Genomic DNA, 21,572 nt, shown 5'->3' with positions numbered 1-21,572 from the left:
TGAAAGCCAGCTGTCTATTAGAGTGAATATGGATAAGGAAAAGCTGATGATTGATGGCATGAGCAACTGGAGGCATATATCTGTTGATCATCAAGATACTGTAGTCAGTCTTTAGTTTCGTTGCATTTCCTTGCTAGAAATGCCTAGTTTTATGTTCAGCTGACCAAAGTAATGCATCATTTGCCATGGCTATCCATTCATTCTTCACCTTCCGGTGCAGCTACTGAAATGTTCTCTATCTGGGGTTAATCTTGAAGACCACATGAAAGTTTCAACTAGTGTAAAGTATAGAAGCCAATGCTTTTAGAGAATTGGTAGTTGATAGTACATTACACCAACATGTTCCTCACTGCCAGTTTGCTTCCAGGTCTAATTCAAGTTGCTGTGATTATTAAAAAAGCCTTACTGATCTTGGAGCCAGTTATTGCTAAAACAGCCTCTGTCACTCTGTTCTGCCAAGGTAGCTGCAGTAAGCGGAGGTACCTCAAGTGTTAGTTCACAGCACAGCAGCCAGAGGAGCCAATAGCAAAGCACTGTCAGTAGCAGGGGCAAAGCTTCAGACTACACTGTCATTGGTAATCCAACATATTGCACTTTTACAGTGTGTTACCACAAATCTTTGATCAGGCTTTTCCTGACAGTGGGTATTAGTATTCCGTTAGACATTGGCTTCTTCAGTATAGCTAGATTGGGTTCTTTCTTGCTGGGGATTACTGAGTAATGTGGGAATATGTACAGTATGTACAGGGAAATAGTGTATTTATTTATGTAAATAGTGTCCAGATATTATGATAGCTGAACTATATGTAGCTAATAAACAAGGTTTAAATGGCTTAATTTAACTAATAAATTAAAATGTTAGAGACTATTTGTATGAGTATATCTAAAGTTATAAATACTATATAACTCAGATCAAAACCCATCATTTTAAACAGCAGTTAGAATATTTAGATGTACATGTATAAACATTGCAATAAAATAAACAAAGGCAAGAGATTAAGTTACTGTGTGGGCCACAAAATATGGAAGCTAATTCCAGCATGGAGAATGGAATATAACCATAGATTTAATAATATGAAAAACATTTAAAACTACTCTAGAAGAACCTAAACCAGGAAACACATTACATTTTGAAACTGGATTGTTGGGTAGTAGCCCTTCAAAAGTCAGTGGAAAGAGATGTTTGTGTTTCACAAAATGCTGTGGTATGTAGAAAAAGATTTATTAAAAATAAGAATCAGAAGGTTCAGAGTAGGATACAATTTTCTTTGTTTTCTTTTTGTTCTGTTTAAACAGCACTTATTGTCATTTAAACGTAAATGTAATGGCTCCAACTCTGTACTGACTTGCATCCATCCCTGTGCAATCCCATTAGCTATGACAGGGTTGCAGAGTGGTGTACATTAGTACAAAATCTGGTGTCTCCCCCCTCGCCCCCCCGCCCAAATACGCTATACTATAATGATGAATGAGTTATTGATGAAATACATAATCCTCACAGGTGCCCTGTAAAATAGCTAGAAGGATTTGGCAGTTGGAACTGTGTACTATATGCACACCACAACAAGAGGAAATGAAAAGTATCAGAAACATTGTTATGCTACAATCAAACTTAATTCTAATACTAGCTCAGAGAGGAAACAAAGTAAACTCAAAACAAGTTAGATTACAAATAAAGCTCAATGAAGCCTAAAGAGTGCTTGCCTCTTCATCCCCAGATATTCCGATACAGTAATTAAGATAAAATATTGCAAATCTTCAACTAATGAACTGAGTTTATAGTAGGCAATCTTCTTTAAAATCTTACGCTGTGTAGAGACCATCTGTCTACACTGAACGCTTACTTCACCTCATCCACCACCTTTTCCTCCTTAAATAAATTATACCTCCTATGAACAAAACTAAAGATGCCTTTTTTTAAGACAAGAAGGATTTTTTTGATAAGCATGTTTCATTACTTTGCAATCTACTGCTGCCATCTCCTGTGGTAAATGAAGCAGCAAGTAACTTCACCCTTACAAATAGTCTATTTAACTTCTGCCATATGGGAATGGTTCCTATTGGTCAGACAGACAGAACTCTGTCTAAATACATTCTCAAAAGTTTGTTAAAAAATTACCATTACCTCTAAGTGACTCCGCCGTTCTGCAATCACTCTTTCATCCTTGTTTCCGAACAGCTTCTTTGGAGGGAATTCTAAAGTTGCAAGCTGTAACAGATGTAAGATAATTAATTGGTACTGTAAATGATAAGCTAAACTGAAAAAAATTCTCTTTAAAACACAAAGCGATCAGAGAGAGGAAAATGACAAATATTCACAAGTTACAGTATGTGTCATTAGGTCCAACCCCATTATGCTGTTCTACTGATGTTAATATAATGCAATCTGTACTAAAACAATAGGATTCTACTGTCACAAGTGAATAACGGCAAAGCAAATACAGGAATCTGAATGTCTCCATCTACCAACATAAAAATCAAAAGTTTGTAAACTGAATCTGCATATTACACTAGCTGCAAAGAAGAGAATATGAACTGCTCAGGAATTTTGTAGATTTTAAAGATCAGAATCATCTGTTAAAATCATTGTAAGCTTATCTCTGATTGTGTTACCATCTATTTCATTTGCTTTTGTTTATGATAGCTATATTGTTTCCATCATTAAATCTAAGAGCTTTTACTGAATGCATGCTCTGCAGATAGTTACGCTGGGCTTCAGGTGTCCCTAGGTTAGTGGAAGCTTGATACTAAAAGTCACCGCAGGTGAGCATAAAGACAAGTTAACCTATGATCAGGGTATTTTACTGAATGATCAGGCTAACTTTAGAGTGATCAAACAGAATCCACGTGAATAAGGTAAAAGCTTATGTATCACACTGAAAATGAAAACTACCAACAGCATAGTTTTATTCTCAAAAATGACTATATGAAGATGTCGGTTACCTATGCAATAGGTGCACTCCATGTAGATGTTCAGAATTATATCTGGTTACGTCACTACTTTTTAATTCTGTAGGAACTGCAGAAGCCAGCTCAGCTGAGAGAGAGTGAATAGGATTCTATTCCCTTCTTGTGCATGAAATGCAATTGTTAATTTCCAGTCCATCAGTTATATCTGTTCAGACTCACAGAATAGGTTACACGCAATAGGTTTACACAAGTGTCATGGAAAGGGTAATTTGGCCCATAAAGCCTTATTTCTGGTAATGATGCAAAGGAGGAAAAAAACCACCATTACTCTTAAAGCTTAAGCGCAGTCTGCAGGGGTGGCAGTGAAAGATATCTTTACTGTATCAATGACCATGTCAAATGAGGAAATCATTGAAACACAAACACGCAACCGCACATTGTTAGAGTCAGTGTTCAGAGTGGTTTCAGAGTAGCAGCCGTGTTAGTCTGTACCCGCAAAAAGAACAGGAGTACTTGTGGCACCTTAGAGACTAACAAATTTATCTGAGCATAAGCTTTCGTGAGCGACAGCTTGTTAGTCTTGTTAGCTTGTTAGTCTCTAAGGTGCCACAAGTACTCCTTTTCTTTTTGTTCAGAGTGGGGCACTTCCAAAAGCAATTGCCTCTTTCTGCACAAATTCAAATTGGCTGCCTGAGGATGTCAAGAGAGAACAAAATAAAAGAAATGTTGCCTAGTATATAAGTATATTTTAGGGCTGTAAGGAGTTTATGCTTGTGTACAATACGCAGAAGCACAGTACATTAAATTACAAGCTTTATTTTTGCCTTTGAACATAAACACTCAATGTAGAGGAGTTTTTCAGCTATCTCCAGTTTTTCAGCAATAATTCTTCAACCCTATTCTCTTGTTAAACCCGACCTGGATAATTTAGAGATGTTACATTTAGTTCCTGTCTAGACATCTTCAAGTGAGTAATCTGAAGTGGTGCACCGGGAGCAGTGGTGGAGAGTCTCTTTACTACATCAACCTCTTTTTCCTCAAAATTATATTCCTCGGGTTTCCCCCATCATTTTCTTTTCATCTACTTGCTTCCAAATGCTTAGAGAATTAGCAGCATGTTGCCTAAAATTGTATAAAAGCAATTATGTCCTTGGTAATAATTCTCATTGTATTAATCACTTTTTTTTAGTTAATCTATACAGCGATATTGGTGGACAGCAAAATCTCACCCCTGAAGAAGTTATGCTGTATTAGGCATCACTGCATTATGTGACTGCTAGGTATAATGGTCAGACAAATATAAATATATGCTTTATTTTTTTTAAACATATTTCGCTGTATGTTTGGGGATTGTTTCTTTCTAAATAAAGTGAGTTTACACAAATATAAAGGTTAGGGTTGCCACTTTCAAGATTTGTCCTGTAGAGTCAGAACATATTGTATTGGCTCCATGCAGGGGGGTTTTCCCTACCTTAATTCTATTTGAGATTTAATAATCTTGCTGGATATAGGACTGACTGAGGAAAAGCAGCATTATTCCACCAAAGTGTGGGATGGACAGCAATCCTAAAAATAGTTTTGTAACGCATAAGCTTTCAGAACCTATTTTAGGAGAAAAATCTCTGTTGATTTCTATGGAGCCATTAGGTTCTCTAAGATCATCTTGATCAGGCTAAAGTAGACAAGGGTACCTTAGGGACTCGCCCAGTTTAACCATTGCATAGCTCTGGAATCACTGTGCCATACAAATCTTTGCAACCAGGCAAGCAATGATGAATTCAATATATTTGAGATGGGCCTCAGCCAAACAAATCCACTCTGAAATTTTTGGAGATTCACAATATGAAACACGACTCAGATCAGAATTTCATGGCTGTCCAAAAGCTAGGATCTGAACACCTGGAACTTGGGGAAAAGGGTATGTGTCAGAATCTGGATCCAGATCAGAACACTGAGGCTCAGGCCTATCTTTAGTATACAAATGACATACTGTGAGGACCTTGCATCCTAAAAGGCACACTAGATCTAAATTCGCAAAAAGAAAAGGGATACTTGTGGCACCTTAGAGACTAACCAATTTATTTGAGCATAAGCTTTCGTGAGCTACAGCTCACTTCATCGGATATGAAGTGAGCTGTAGCTCACGAAAGCTTATGCTCAAATAAATTGGTTAGTCTCTAAGGTACCACAAGTACTCCTTTTCTTTTTGCGAATACAGACTAACACGGCTGTTACTCTGAAACTAGATCTAAATTATGCAGCACTGACCATCCTACCCCATTCACCATCCCTCTAATCCAGGTCATTCAGTACAACACTGTTTTATTAATTTATTTTGATATTAAACTCTATTTTATTTTACATTGACCCAGGTTTTAAATGTGTTGCAAACACGTGTCATATCTGTGTCGGTATACTAACAACTAGTAACCTCACTGTATGAGCTACCTGGAGGCTTTGGCAGCCAGGTAAGTGACAGCTGGAGGTTTTGGCATTTGGGTAGGGAACAGCTGGTGCTTTTTTCTCCCCAAGATGATGTGGGAGATGGTTTTGGTTTGTGGTTTCCAGGTGGCAAGCTTTTGGTACTAGGGAGCACATACAACATTTCCTCCCTTCCACTTTTGGGGAAAGGGTTAAATTTGGAAGGGATGTATGTGAATTTTTTCTTCCCCACTACAGCAATTCTTGAAAGCCATTAATTATCCCACTCCACCTCAATATCTGTCAAAACAGCCAACAATGACACACAAAAGCATGCATATTAACTTGATGTTCCTGCTAAAATGATAGGCAGTGAACGTTAATATTGATTACATTTCAACAGTAACTTCTACAATGAAAAGCATTGGAAGTTACTGTTGAAAGGTAATCAATATTGACATTTACTGCTTATAAGTTTAGCAGAAACAGTGCCAGTCTTCATTACCAACAGCCCACTGAAACAAAAGGGAGACATTCAAACCACTTAGAACTCATGTTTCAGACTGGCTGCAGACTCAGGCAGATATCAGGCAGACTCAGGCATCAGTTAATATCCAATTCACATTCTGAAGGTCATCTTTGCAATCATGAGGGCTAGAAACCCTTTTCTTAGATTACACAAGTGGAAACAAATTTGTTAACAATTATGAAGAACTGTAAACATTCTTTGTAATTATGTGGTAGAGTATATAATGCTTATATATTGCTGGTAGGGGTCTTCTTACAGCTGCCATAATTTGTGCAACCGATTATGGTAAAAAGGGGAGGATCTTTTGCATTTTTGTGGGGAAAAAATCATTAATTGTAAGAGGTTCTACTAAATATGTGATGTATAAACACACGACAGCAATTCCTATATCAGAACGGTGACTGTTATAACAAAAAAAGAAAAAGGAATACGAACATACCAAGCCATAATTTTGTACAAGCAGCTTCGGTTCTGATGTGTAGTTCAACGTGAAGTTCAGAATCAATTAAAAGAAAACTTCACTCAATTCAGCAACCTGACAGTTCAAAAGTTAAAAAGCATTTGTCTCTACAGGCATAAACTAGGAAATGTATCTGAAACTAGGAAGTTTTAAAAATATTACTGGTATTTGAGCTACTAATGGTAGCAACATTTTAATCCATACAGTGAAATTGTCACGGGCAATGTGGGAAGCCTTTAAGAAACTGTCAAGCAGCTGCAAATTGTATTACATTTGCCAGAGATTATCACCCTCCTGATATTTATACAATCACTGAAATTCACTTGTTCATTGACTCCAACGCACAGGGATGTCTGAGGGGGGTAGATTATGTATATGGATCTCTGTCTCAGCTAAAACAAGTGTAAAAAAAAGTATATAGTATCCAGAGCGGATACAAAATCATTCCTTTGAAAAATCAACTGACCTTTCACTTACCCTCTCATCCAGCTGAGCTCCCAGGCAGTCACACCTTAGCTATTAGGACCAACTTTTCTCATTAACATAATTTAAAACAATGCCACACATTAAGACAGCAGCACAAGTATTCTAATTTCTTACTGGTCTAGGTTTCTTCTTGCATGACTTTTTCCCTCCTTTGCTGCAGTGGTGAAAATGTTTGCCAGCAGTTCTATAGTTTGGATGTTTTGTCATTTTCTTGGGCTGCTTGAGGAGGTGATGTGTTTTCTGTAGGGCAATTAACAAACCCAATTCCCTGCTTGATAGGAATAGTAATTTAGAGTGATTTCCTGAGGGGAAGCGCCTACATGTGGTGAGCAAGGTTTCTACTTTTTATTTTGACTGCAGAGGCATTTCCCTACCATACTTAATTATACTATCATCCTGAAACAAATTTTGTTACACACACATGCACATGCAAAGAGCTAAAATACTCAGAGCTCTTCTGGCTGAACTTCAAAGAAAATGGTGAATTAAATAATCCAAGGAAACATCAGATAGGAGATTGTATATCAGTGCTCTTTTAATGTGTGTTAGCATATGTGATGGGGCCTCTGCCCCATGCTGGGTTGGTAGGGGTGAAGGTGGTCCGGCAGGCCAATTAAAACCCTGAGTAGACCTAGAGGAGGAGCCAGGAAGCAGGACACTAATTAGGAGTAAGCTCGGCTGAGCAGGAGCAGGTGGGGCCAGCATATAGCCAGGTTGTTGACTATTGTAAGGGCAGAGAAAGTCTGCAAGGAAGAAAGACTACTGTCACTCCCGAGTGGAAGGTGTTGGAGGATGGCAAACCCAGAGAGGGAAGAATTCAGTAAGGTAGGAAGAAGCCCAGGGAAACTGCAGCAAGGATTAAGAGAGATAGACCTTGGCTTCATGTTATAGGATATCTGGGCTGAAACCCAGTGCAAAGGACAGATCAGGGTTCCCCACCAGCCACTTGGTAGTGTAGTACAGGGGCTCTCAAAATGGGGGTCATGAGATTATTACATGGGGGGGTTGCGAGCTGTCAGCCTCCACCCCAAACCACACTTTGCCTCCAGCATTTATAATAGTGTTACACATAAAAAAGTGTTTTTAATTTATAAGGGGGGGAGGGGGTTGCACTCAGAAACTTGCTCTGTGAAAGGTGTCACCAGTACAAAAGTTTGAGAACCGCTGGTGTAGTAGGAAGCGAGAGCTTGAAGCATGGCCTGGTGCAAGACTTGAGCCCTGAACAAAAGTCAGCAAAAGTTATGCTATGAGCAAAAGTCATGTCCTGTCAAAAAGCAGATGCCTGCTGGTACATGAACTTGGCACAAGTACCAGCAGCATTGCTAAACCACATTGAATACGTAAACATGTTCCAGCAGATCAGCATAAGGACACCCCAAGTCAGCACAAGATGATTTGTCTGAAACATCAGGAGAAAGGTACAAGGGGAGGTAACAAATATGTCACGAAACACGTAAGGTGGTACCTAAATTGTTTATCCCAGATTGTTTGTCTCAATCTATAAATGTTGAGATACCTTGCCCTAACTCTCTTCCGGCCTAGAGGGGAGCGGAAAGTCCCGCCGCTCACTGAATTGGTCCATTCTAACAGGCATACATGTGCAATGTAATTGCAGACATTGATCCATGGAGCTAGGACCGTGCTTCATTGACAATAAATCTGGCCCAGCGCCTTCGTCACTGAACTGACTCTATGGTCTCTTCGGGCCGTTCAACCGAGGTCTGCTGGGCTGGCTAGCTGCGCAGAGCCAGCACAACACAACAGACATGCTGCCAACAACTAACACTGGTGACCCCGACCGCTCATCTGGTAAGTAGGAGAGCTGTCCTCTGTAGGAATCGCGATCTAACACGGCAGAAAACGCCAAGCTAGGGAACCCCCCCACCTTATCTCCTCCCTTCAAATCCCCAGAGTTTGATGAGGTATGGATGCGCTGGGTAGCCAGCAAAGGAAGTACATACGAGTTTTAAAAAGGATCGTGGAAAATCATGGACTGGTAAGAGAGCCCTGGAAAGCTCTCTCTTAGCAGGGTGGCAAGCAGTCCAGAGACATTATATGGTACAGCAAGTACAGGAACAAAACAGGAAACTGGAAACAGCTGTAGAGAAACTGCAAAAAAGAGAAATGCCGTCCCCCGTTATAAATCTCTTTGGGCTACAACAAACTTCGGGTATTTATACAGTGCCTGAAGAATGGAGACAGAAATGGTGGCCCTCGCAAAATTAAAAGATGAAACAGGGATGACTGGAATGGGTGTTGCAATGGGGACATGTGGAATGACCAAGAACAACCACCACTGTACCGTAAGAGCCAGATTCCAGTAAAACTTAAACCACATGGCATTGGTCACTGTCGGAAGACTGGATACTGGGCTAGATGGACCATTGGTCTGACCCAGTAAGGCCGTTCTTATAAGACCAAAACTGGTGCCTGTCAGAACAGGAGAAGTAAGTGCACAGGAGAGGGAAGTAGACTCCGGATTGGTAAATCAGATAAAAGGAAAAAATGGAACAGTTCACAGAGAACTGTAGGAGACAGGAGCTGCAACTTAATCGCAGGGGAGTGGATAAAAAAGAATTTCAAGGTGAAAAACCTACAGTAAGCAAGTTAACACCTAAAACTTATGCATTCATGCATGGATTTTCCCAGAAACAATTAACAGCAGTTTCTTAATGTATGCGCAACATGTCCCAGGTGGCATAGGACCAGGATTCATCACTAAATTTGGTCCGCTGGTTGGATCATTAGCTTCCCTGGCTCGGGCCAGGTACTGACAGGGAGTGTAACATGAACACTGATCCATGTCCCAAAAGCAAAGAAAGGCAACCCTGCAATCCATTTGGCAGGCAGACAAAAGCAACAGACACAGAGAACAAATTCAGGTTTTTCAAGAGCAGATAACAACCCTCACTTGCCTCTCAAAACCAGGATTAAAAACAAGGGATTTAGGTTCCCAACTACTTTAACCCATGGAGCCCCATTTCTCACTCACAGAAATAATATAACCTTCTTTCCCAAATATTTTTACATAGTAGTTAAAAAATGTTTTATATCCTGTTTGCTAAACATGCTGATGCCACCTGTACTTTGATAACTTAACAACGTTTCTTAATCTCCCTCAACTCAGGTCTCCCTCCCTTCCTAGGCTGCTCTCCCATCCTCCCCCTTCTGTTCACTTTCTCTGTTTTAAAAGTTAAAAGTTCTAGTTATTACAGAAACCTCCATCGCTGAAAGAGAGGAAGCACCTGAAAACACTAACTTTCTTAAAGATATGGCTGCCAAGCAACAGAAATGCACACTCTGCTTCTAATCCTAACCACTGACTAATATTTAAAATCATGGGTTTTCCCTAATTCCATATAGCAGAGTTTTTAAAATAAATAGTAATATAAAGTAATGGACAATATCTTAAATTACTGACTTAATACAACAAGTGGGCAAATAACTTAGTATGAATTTTTCTCAATTCTTATTAAAAGTTTTAAATAAAAAGGTAATAATTTGCTTATTTAATTATTTAACTCCTTTGTTTACTTGCCTGTTTTCTAAAATGCATTGCTTTAATAATTAAGCTCTTAATGCCTTATATTGTTATGAATACAATTCTGGAGCCATTCGTCTTTAATTGTAAGTTTGTCCTGTGTTGTATGTTGTGTGTCACGTGATTACTTTTCTGTTTTAATTTTGTTGCAACAAAAGTTGACTTTTTAAATATATAAGTGGTACCACACTATTCTAATATTATGGTTGGGGTATAACCATTATAATACCAATTAATTTTTTGCAAAGCTCAAAAAGGCCTCACTTATAAGTGTATGTACATATATTTTTGCCTAAACAAATAATGCAATTGCAAAAATAATTCTATTTTATTAATCACACTTTTTTTTATTAAAAATGTAAGGGGAACCTCAACATTAATGCAAAGCTAATATTCACAAAATGTCAATTTCTTGTTTGGGTTTTGTAAACTTGTTTTCACCTTTATTAAATATTGAAATACAGTTATAAGTAAGGCCCTACTTGAATTGTGGGATGATTGTCAAAAATTGCGACTGAGTTACAATTAAAAACTATCATAATTCACACTCACAAGAATTAAGGTTTCACCACAACCATGAATCGGACATTTCCTAGTTTTCTAGTGCTTGACTTTGCAACCTTAGTAACATTCATTTAACATTTTTGTATGTAGTTTCCTAAGCACGATGTTGCTTTTTATTTTTTTCTTCTTAAGAAAAAAGGCAAAAATTGCTGGGTCATGCAAGACCTCCATGTTTTGGGAACTGAACCCAATATTTATTCATCAAGATTGTGGTGGAAGACAAACTCCAACTCCCTGAAGTATGATCTACTGCAGTGGTGCCCAAATTGTTCCGCTCGTGCGCCCCCTTTACCAGTTATGGAATGTGTCCACACTCCCCCTGGGCCAGGAACGAAGTTGACAGCTGGGCCAGGGCTGGGGGCGGAGCCGGAGCAGAGCTGGGTTGCAGAACGGGGCTGGGTGGCACTCCCTCCCTGCCCCCCTTTGGGGACTGGCCAGGGCCCTGCTGTGCCTCCCCCTCAATGTTCCTCTGTGCTCCCCTAGGGGGGCATGCTCCACAATTTGGAGACCACTGCTCTAGTGGAAGCCTTGTAGAAACTCTTGCCTCTGTATGTTTTTTCCTAGTATGGTAATTATTTGGGCTTAAATTCATAATATTCCCATTACAAATACACTACTAGGATCAGATCAGTCTGTTAGTTGTGTATTCAGTTCCCATTGACTTCACTGAAACGGATAGGATAATGAGGCCCCTGGAGCGCTACACTTACACAACATATTACCATTTGACTAATGTGCCTCACTTAAGTTCAGAGATAAGAACTCTCTGTAGCAGTTTTAACAGTTCATCCAGAAATGATTTGCCTGTTGCATACAAGCTCATCTAAGTGACATCTGGCTGCATTTATGAAACTTCCTTCTCTTGTGTGACTGACTAATGCTGTAAATTTCAGCCACCCTTGCCTTTGAGAAATGCTAATAATGAAAACTCAAAGGACAGGAATAATTCTTTCTGCTGAACAAACTTACATTCCTTAGTACTCAATATTAATGGCAGATCCCAGGTTTAAAAAACAGATGTTATGGAGAAATATACCTGCAAACAAATAAGCAGTACTTCTCTAAGTCTGATTTGTTGTAGGCATAAAGCAGCAAATCTTTAGAATAAACTAGGCTTATTATTGAGAGAAATAAAAGAGCTTTCTACATTGCTTAGAATGATAAAAAAGGAAACATTCAAAATAAAGAATCTATAAGCTAAAACCCTTATTTTTAAATGTAGATAGCCTGCACATATATTTACATTTATGTTTAATCTTTAAACAGATGATAAAGCTGGCTGCTTAAACACAAGATTAAGTACACACCAGGAGACCTCATACAACTAATCTCCACAAACCATCAACTCTCATCTGTCTATGCAAAAGTGAAACTCAAAAGATAGTAAGATCTCCTAGCTGGACAGCTATATTATGAAAAGATGGATTCTCAGCAAAACACTTGGGGGGCAGAAGGAGTTTGGAGCCAAGGGGGAAAAAGCAACTGTGGGGAACAGAGGGCACCCGTGTTGGTGACTCTCTACTTTATTATGAGTCTTGCAATATTTTTCTTAAGGTCTCAGATCCTAGAGTCAAATGAACATATATGAGAATCTCCAACTGTGACACATGGCCAGAAAGGGTTAAGTATCCTGCACGATAAATGATGCAAATTCAACCTTTAGGGATATATTGGTAGATAATGTTTCTGTTTTTGTGTATTTACATATATGTGGTTAGAGGTTGACAATGTAATCAAACAGGTCCTGTCTATGCTGTATTCTGTTAATTCAGAGATCAAAAGGAGATCTTAACATTTAAATGAATTGTAAATATAGGGATATCACTGTAGTGATTTCTCTTTGAAGTATATAGCAGATCACCTACAAATGGTGGAAAACAGCTGGAGATTTTACTATCTTTTGAGTTTCACCTTTGCATAGACAGATGAGAGTTAATGGTTTGTGGAAATTAGTTGTATGAGGTCTTATGGTGTGTATTTAATCTTGTGTTGAAGCAGCCAACTTTATTATCTGTTTAAAGATTGAATATAAATTTAAATATATGTGTAGGCTATCTAAATTTAAAGCACCATTTAAAAATAAGGTTTTTAGCTTATAGCTTGATTCTTAGGAAATAGGTCTACTTCAAAGTCTGGATGATTGCCTATTGTTCGCCTAAGGACTCCCAGCTGTCAAGAGAATGCCTGGAACTGTATAAAAAACCCTTGGGTCCTGATCCTTTTTATCTCAGATCTGCTTGATGCTTTATGCAGGGGAAGGTTGAGTCATAAGACTGAGATCTCCAGTCCAATCTGGATCACTCTGAATATGAACACTGGACTATAACCTATGGACTAATTCTGAAAGAACTCTTTGCAACTACAAAGCTCACCACCTCTACTATAAAACTGATCTCAGAATGGTACTCATGTCTATATGTATACTGTTCTTTTAACCAATACTCTGTCTTTTCTTTTTTTAATAAATTTTTGTTTAGTTAATAAGAATTGGCTGTAAGCATGCATTTGGGTAAGATCTGAAATATTCATTAACTTGGGAGGTAATGTATCCGATCCTCTGGAATTGGCAGAACTTTCTTATATGATGAATAAGATTTCTCATCATATCTGACTTGAGTGTCTGGGTGGAAGCCCAAGGCTAGGTTGCTATAAGGGAACTGTGTTGTTATGGCTTCTGTGCAACCAGTAAGGTATTGTAGAAGGTGTTTTGTGCTGGCTTGGTAAATCTTAAGCATTAGAATATCCACCAGCTTTGGCGATTGTCTGCCCCATTCTTTGCAGTTTGCCTTAACTGAGTAACCTCAGTGGGGCCTCCGAGGACCCCGGTCACACCACCTCATTCATTTTATTTTATTTTACTTTTATAGCTATAGATATATAAAAATAAAGATTCTAGACCTCGTGATTTCAGAGACAGCTTTGGAAGTGTGACCCAAATGCGCCCTACAAGTTCAAAAGCCTAAAAGCAAAGAAAAAGATCCCAAGATTTTTCTTATTTAAAATCTTCTGATTTTTAAAGCAATTTCATGATTTTGGGGGGCCTGACTACTGATATTTGAACATTTGGGGTTGGCAATATTAGGACATAAGTCAATTTCACAAGCGTCATGACTACTGAGTCATTGCTAGCGCAATATATATTACAATAATTCTAGAGTAACAAGTATTACACAGTCAATTTAACGTAATGGTGTCAGCCCATTTGTAAAGGGTTTGCTAATCCAGCCAGGTAAGGAGGCTACACAAAGCTATAATCGCTTGAAAACATCCTTGCCAAGCTACTTCATCCTCAGCACACACAGAGCCCATCTCACAAGAACGCATTATTGTTGAGAAATCTTTGAGTTCAGTTAGACAACACAACTAGAAGAGAGACTAAACACACTTAAATAAGCAAATAAAAACCCCTACAATATTAAATCATTAACAAATTTGTGTTGGTTAACAGTTTGCCTGACTATTCGTGTTAATGATATGATTATTTATTCCACATAAAATTACATTATAACTGGAGTTAAAGTTGAGTACATATAAGACACCTATACTTAAAAACATTACAGGGCTATTGTATTTCTCTCCAACACAAGCATAACAAACCTAGGAAATCCAGTATTACGTTTAAACATAAAAGAAATGCAAACAGTATGAAAATACACAACTGAAGCATGCAAACAACCTTAACTCCACCCAGGTGGTGACACCAGGGACTAACCAGACAATTACGATCAGTACATAATATCTATAGTTCCACTGAAGAAACTGACTTTTAAAGACATAGATTGATTCTTTTATTGCTCATGGTCTCATGTCCATTTTACAGATTGAAACCGACATTCAGAGATAGTCTGCTCTAGTGCCCACTGAAGTCAGTAGGACACTTTCTGTTCATTTTAATGGGTGCTAAATCACTCAGATTCTAAGTGATTTGTCCAAGGGCACACAGCAAGTCTGTGGCAGAGTCAAGAAAAGCACCAGAATCTGACTCCTAGGACTCTGTAAAATCAGGGCGGTAAACACCTTACAGGGTAATCAGATTCAAAACATAGAGAATCCCTCTAGGCAAAACCTTAAGTTACAAAAAGACACAAAAACAGGAATATACATACCATTCAGCACAGCTTCTTTTCTCAGCCATTAAACAAAAGAAAATCTAACGCATTTCTAGCTAGATTACTTCGCATCTACAAAGAAAAGGAGATATAAAAGTCTTCCTGCACATCAGCTCCATGTACTTAGAGTCCTTCTCCTTGGGAGTGCATTTAAACTTGCCTTGTCAGGTTCTATCATTTACCATGGTTACAACCAAGGAGTTTGGGGCCAGATGGGAATAAAAACCTTCAAATCCCTGCATAGGAATGAAGTAGCGGTTTTCCATGTGGTCAGCTGCAGGGAATACTAAAGTCAGTGTGCTCAAGAGGACCTTAGTAGGCTAGAAGAGCACATAGACTCTCACAGGGGAAGATGGCTGCAGGATATCCTCCAATTTGTGGGTGTCCTCCTGCAGGAACTCTGCTTGAATACCCAGGGAGGCAGCCACAAGCCGCAACAGGTCTTGGTACCCCTTGAAATCCTCCTTTATCAAAGGGATGGAAGAGCCTGGCATCGCAGAACAGTTCAGGGATGAGGATGAGGCAGTTAAGTGGGCCCAAGCCAGTCCTGCTGCAGGACTCACTGACCCAGGTGTGACAACCCTGGAAACTCCTTGAGGGGGAAGCTTCACCATTATCTGGATATGCAGTGGATCCAGATCAACCAGGTCAATGCTGCAGACCTGGCCAGTGATCTTGGCCTTGAGTAGGATGAAGAACTGGACTTCCATGACCAAGGATCATCTCATGGATTCTATGGTGGCCCCTGGTATAGTAAGGACATTGGTGACCACTAGGCACTGGGCCAAGGGCCTCTTCATGACTACGAGACGAGCGCCAATCCTGGTACCCATAGCGCTCAAGCAATGGAAAGCAGAAAGAGGAAGAACCTGACTTGGACACCAAGGAGTCCCGGGCTTCGAGGGATAGCAGTGGGGCTACCCCTGATGGTGCAAGTACCCAGTCCAACTCATCCAGAGCCCTGAATGATGAGGGGGCTGGCAGTGACAGTAGAAACGGTACTGTGAGCACCGAATATGCCTTCATCACTTCTGGTGCTGGGAGTGGTGTTGACTCCAAAGTCGGCATCATCTCCAAAGTAAACAACAGTGCTGAAGTAGAAGGCAGTGACTGCCGCCACAGGAACACTGGCAGCACCAGCAGAAGGTATACCAAAGTTCCTGGAGCTGAGGGGGTCCCTTGTGTCGAGCCCAGACATTGGCCCATTTCCACTGAGCATGGAAGAGAAGCACTGGAGTGCGACACCAACAGACCTATAGGTTCAGCAGCCCAGCCAGCCAACAGGACTATAAAGGACACAGCCCTGGAAAGTCCTGGCCCAAGGGAGAGGTCAGGACAGAAAGGCAGAGGAGGTCCACGGCTGCCTGATACATCACAGGTGTGGAAGCAGCCGGTGGTGGTGTTGCCCTCATTTGTACTGGTATCAATGGATGCCACAGGGCCAGAATCAGAGTCAACAGTACAGGGTCTCTGACCTCCCTGTATGGTGCCAGGAAGTGACTGATAGGACCCACTCCATCCTGTGCACTGGCATTCATCGTGTACCGATTCATGCTTCTTCTGGGGGAGGGAGATGAGTCCTGACAGTACCTGCGGTGGCCTTGGTCAATCTTATATGACCTCTTTTTGGCGCACTCAGTGGGGAATGACTCCTCCATCTCTTCAGCGAGGTGCCAGCTCCAGGACATGAAGCGGCAGCACTGTCCATACGCAAGGGTGACCTCCATTCTGATGACGTCCTCGGTGCTGAAGCAGGTCACATGGCCTGTTCGAGCAGTGCTGCTTCAGACAAAGATCTCTCACTGCTTGAGTCCATTTTGTGAATGATCTGCAAATCGAACATCGCTCCCTGATGTGGGCTTTGCTTAGACACAGCGGGCACTGTATGCTGGGACTGTTGTTGGGGATTGCCCCCTTGCATGATGTACAATGGTTAAACCCTGATGTAGGCATCACCAGAGAAAACTTATACAACTAACTACCACCAAGTCTAACTATACTAGGGATACTAATTAACTATATACATATTGAGAACAAAGTCAATAAATAGAGGAATGTGAGGTAAAATCCTACAGAGCTCTGACTCCAGCAATGGACGGTAAGGAGGAACTGAGAGGGGGCAGTTGGTGCAATCTCATATAGCCAAGGGAGGGGCTATGGCCATGAGGCATGAACACTGCCTATCTACAGGTACTGTTAGGCAAAATTCTGTGGCTCCAAAGTGCTCGGTGTACACACATTTAAGTGGAATACATGGCAGCATCTTCTCAAAGAAGATTATTCTAATATACCATGGATGGAGGACAGCTTCCTCTCTAGATTGATGTGGTTTAGGTGGGATAAAACAGGAAGATGGTTAATGTGGAAGTCCCTATTTGGGTGCTGAGGGGTCTGAAGATGGCACAGGCTTCCTTGGTACAAAGTGAGTGCTTAGAGTCTCTGTTGGAGCGGTCATACTTAGATGACACTGCGGGTAGCTTCAGTGCCAAGGATGATTTCAGTACCAAGGATGATTTAGGTACTGCGGTAAGTCTGGAAGAACTTGAAGTCTTTGATGAGCTCTCAGTACTGGAGAAGCTTGGAGACTCAGTGGTACCCTGTCTGGGACATGAGGTATCAGAAATTGTCAGTTTTGGTAGTGCCCTAACCATCTTTGATGGAGGCTCTCTGTGAGGACACTAGAAGTCCTTTTCCTGGGAACCTTATCAGTACCCTATGTACTCTTACCCCACTCACTGAGTTGCTCATGGTATATGAAGTTGATGGGGAGCTTGGAGACTGATATACAGGTGGTTATCTGGGCCTGGACTGCTCCATTGTAAGACGCCTAAATTTAATTTCCCTGTTTTTTCAAGATCTGCTTTTAAAAGATAAACAGATCTTACACTTTGTTGTTATACGGGTGTCTCCCAGACAGCAGAGGCTAAATGTCTGTCACTAACTGGTATAGATTCTCTGCAGGAGAGGCAGCAGTTGACTTCCAGGAATTCCAGCATACCCCAAAGATGATGACCCTCAAAGATAGCCCCTCGGAGGGGGAAGAGGAGGAAAAAAGGGTGTGTGTTAAAGAAAGCAACCCCCTTAAGATAATGTAAAATTAAAGCTAAGTTAAAAAAACAATAGGAAATTACTAAACTAAAATAATCAGTAAAGTCTAAGCTCTGAACTAAGTTCAATGCAGGTACTCTAGGTATTAAGTCTCAGGCTGAATGGCAGTTGAGAAAGAACTGAGGGAGTTTGCCTGAACAGCTCTACACATGCTCAATACAGAGCATGAAGATACCTGGAATGCATGTGTAGGCTAAACTGGCATTGTTACCAAAAATCTCTGATCAAAGGTGTATGGGACACATGAAGTGGAGCACCCACAGGGATACTACTTGAAGTAGAACACACTATTGTGCATCAAGGTGATACATGGACCAGCACATGGTCCATCTTAACCCTATCCCAAGGCTCTCACACAAGCTAGAGTCATTCAGATCCAGTTTTTAGGAAGGAAACCTCTTGCATCTGAGATCAGATCCAAAACCCATTTTCCCGATCTTTTTCCTAGTCATGCGGAATTGTATACCATGCAAGTGTCAAATATGCTAACATTGGTCCTGCAATCTAATCCAATCAGGTCTGAGCTAGTCTTAAAGTTGGTGGAGTTTTTTTTTAGTTCAACTGGTGACTAACACATTTACCATCTGTGATGCTGTATGATTCAGTATGACCATTTATATCGTTGATATTACCACTGTTATACAATTTCTGTGCAAAGTAGGTCATGTAAGGTGTCAATGGCAAAACTACAATCCATGATATACGATTATCCTGGTTAAATCCATGTATCATTTTTGTATCTATAACTGTGAATACTGGCCACGGACTTGCATCTTACGCATGTACTGTATTCTGGGTAACACCCAGCAGATAAGGTTAACAGGGCTAGACAGCTATGTGATAATGGCCCATTAAGGACATTTCACTCTAACAGTGAAGCCTTCCTATGGACGCCTCAGAAAGAAGAGGGGCAATGGCTGCCTCTGTGAGCCAACAAAGCATGTAAGGACATGTGATATGCTCATGTGATTCTGGACTCCATCTTGGGCCAGTAACTTTCCATAAACAGAGACTGAGGAGCTTTGTTTTGAGACAGTAAAATTCCATGCACATGACAAAGGATATAAAAAGCACCTGAGACATCTCCATTTTGCCTTCATTTCCTCCTTTATTTCTCTGGACTGGATTTCTAACAAAGAAACTTTGAACAAGGACTGATGACCCCCAACCTGTTTGGGTAATTTCCAGAAAAGCTTTTGCAAGCTAGCAGTTTATTCCATCACTGTTATCTTGACCTATGAACTCTGAAAAATCATCTGTATGCATATGACCTATTTACTTTTCATCTTATTTTCTTTTATTATTAACTTTAGTTACCAAAGGATTAGCATCAGTGTGATTATTGGGTAAGATCTGAGTTATATATTGACCTGGCTAAGTGATCTCTTGGGATTGGAAGGGCCCTATATCTGATTAAATTGGTTTTCAATAACCACTCATCATAAAGTCCAGTGTCTGGCTGCTGAGCCAAGGGCTGGAATGCCTAGGAGACTGTTTTTGACTTCTTGTTAAGCACTGTGGTGACACTGAAGTTCACTTTTATTACTGACTTGGTATAGTCGAATGATAGAATAAGCATAAGCACCAGTTACAGATGAGTCTGTCTTATTTCTCAACAGTCTGTCCTGAATTTGGTATCCTTAGTTGTGACCCTCTGAGGCTCGGTCATTTATGACACCATGATGAATCTTGCATTGAACAGTATGAAGCAACAAACAAACATGAACAGGATTTTACAGTTTATCCATGGTGAGCAATGGTCCTGTTCGTATATATTTTCAGACTGATGGGTTCAATTTCTTTTAAGTAATCTGTAGCAGAACATGTCCCTTAGCCAAAAAAAGTCCAATACAGTGTGGAGTGATCACAGGCCTATTTATTTAGCTGTTTTGGTAACTCATAACAAACTAAAAGATGACGTGGGAAGAGCACCTAAACTAGACCGGTGTACATTTTTTTCAGCAAACAGCATTTTTGCAAAAAATGAATTTTGGAGGGCTCCAAAACAATTTGTGAATTAAAGTCAAATTCAATTAATTGCTTAGGTTGAAAAATATAAAAAGTAAAAATGTTTAATCTTTTGTTCCAAAACAGTGTTGTGTTTTGAAATTTGCCTAATTTAAAAAATTAAAAAAAATAAATAAAACCCCCACAGAACAAGGGCAAAAAAGCCACCCAAAGATGACTGATGCAAAATGAAAAAATTAAAAAAAAAATGCCCCCTGAAAAATCAGTTATTTGCTCAATTCTAATACACACTATTCTATGAGTACAAGAAAGAAAAGAGAGTTACTTGCCTGTAGAATTCTCATAATTAAGGGGTTTGGGTTGGAAAAGCCTCTGTGATTATTTTTTTGTTACAAAAGCATTCTCCACTAATACTTGAATGAGATATGAATATAAATGGAAAAATGGAAAATGATATATGCTGTAATGATTGTAATTTGTGCTGAACAAAAGAGGTGACTAATATTCTTTTATAAAAGTATTGTAATAGATATGCATTTTTAATATTACTGTTTTATTATTTTGCTTTCAATATTTATGGAAAGTGGCATCACTAAGACTAGCGAAGGGCTAAACAGGAAAATTAAAATTAATTCATCCTTTTATGAACTATATTTCATATATCATCTTCTTAATGCTTTTCTTTGTTTGACATAATTACACTGCATAAGGGCATCTTTATATGTATTATAATGTTGCTGGTCACAAGCATTATAGTTAATACTGCAAACAGTTTCCATTCTAACCTTGTGTTCTCACATTAAATTTTCTGCAACATTCACCTTTTGAACTGCAATTTTCCATTCTCCGCCATGCCATTCTCTGCCTTTAGATGAATATAATTCCCTGTATATATAATTTGGGAAACTGAACAAAATCCCCTTTCATTTCTCTGAGTCACAGGGCAATGACATAAAAACACATATTTTCAATTGCTAAAAAAATCTAAGTACACTGTTCATATTAGGGGGCATTCTTGAAGTATTAATTAAAATCAGTATGTTAGAGTTTATTTTGATTGCCACTGGGTAAAATTTTCAAAACTAGCAACGGGATTAGGATCTTTAATCACTTAGGTGTTTTTGAAATATTAACCAAACATGGATAATTGCCAGGCGGTTAGTTGCCTTTAAAATGATCTATAGTAAGAATCCATACGAGGATAAAAACTTGTCTTCACAAAATAATAGTACAGCGTTATGTACTATACTGGTTTAATTGATAAATTGTATTAACTAATTTAATTCTTGTTAATATATCTTGAATTTACTTTTTGTAACTTTCTTTAGTTCACCACTGAATTTTGGTTTGGTTAATAAAACTTATAAAACCTGAGTAAGTCTCAAATTTATTGACTAAGGTCCCAATTCTACACTGAACTCATTGCAGAATCAGCGCTTTTGCCTTAATAACAGATTTCAAACAAAATCATTAGAA

General features: G+C 39.5%; 1 protein-coding gene across 2 annotated transcripts in view; it reads right to left on the bottom strand.

Annotated features, from left to right (window-relative positions):
* Positions 1-21,572, bottom strand: part of KIF16B (kinesin family member 16B) — a 243,612-nt gene that overhangs the window by 16,576 nt on the left and 205,464 nt on the right. For both annotated transcript variants that reach the window (XM_084622343.1, XM_084622344.1), the window contains one exon: positions 2,126-2,209. In XM_084622343.1, the coding sequence (XP_084478469.1) occupies positions 2,126-2,209 (84 nt within the window). The remainder of the gene's footprint in view (positions 1-2,125; positions 2,210-21,572) is intronic.

Source organism: Lepidochelys olivacea (genome assembly GCF_965140295.1).
Source record: "Lepidochelys olivacea isolate rLepOli2 genome assembly, chromosome: 3".
Lineage (NCBI taxonomy): Eukaryota > Metazoa > Chordata > Testudines > Cheloniidae > Lepidochelys > Lepidochelys olivacea.
Note: the sequence above shows the minus strand (reverse complement) of the source record. Positions and strands in the feature narration are given on the sequence as shown.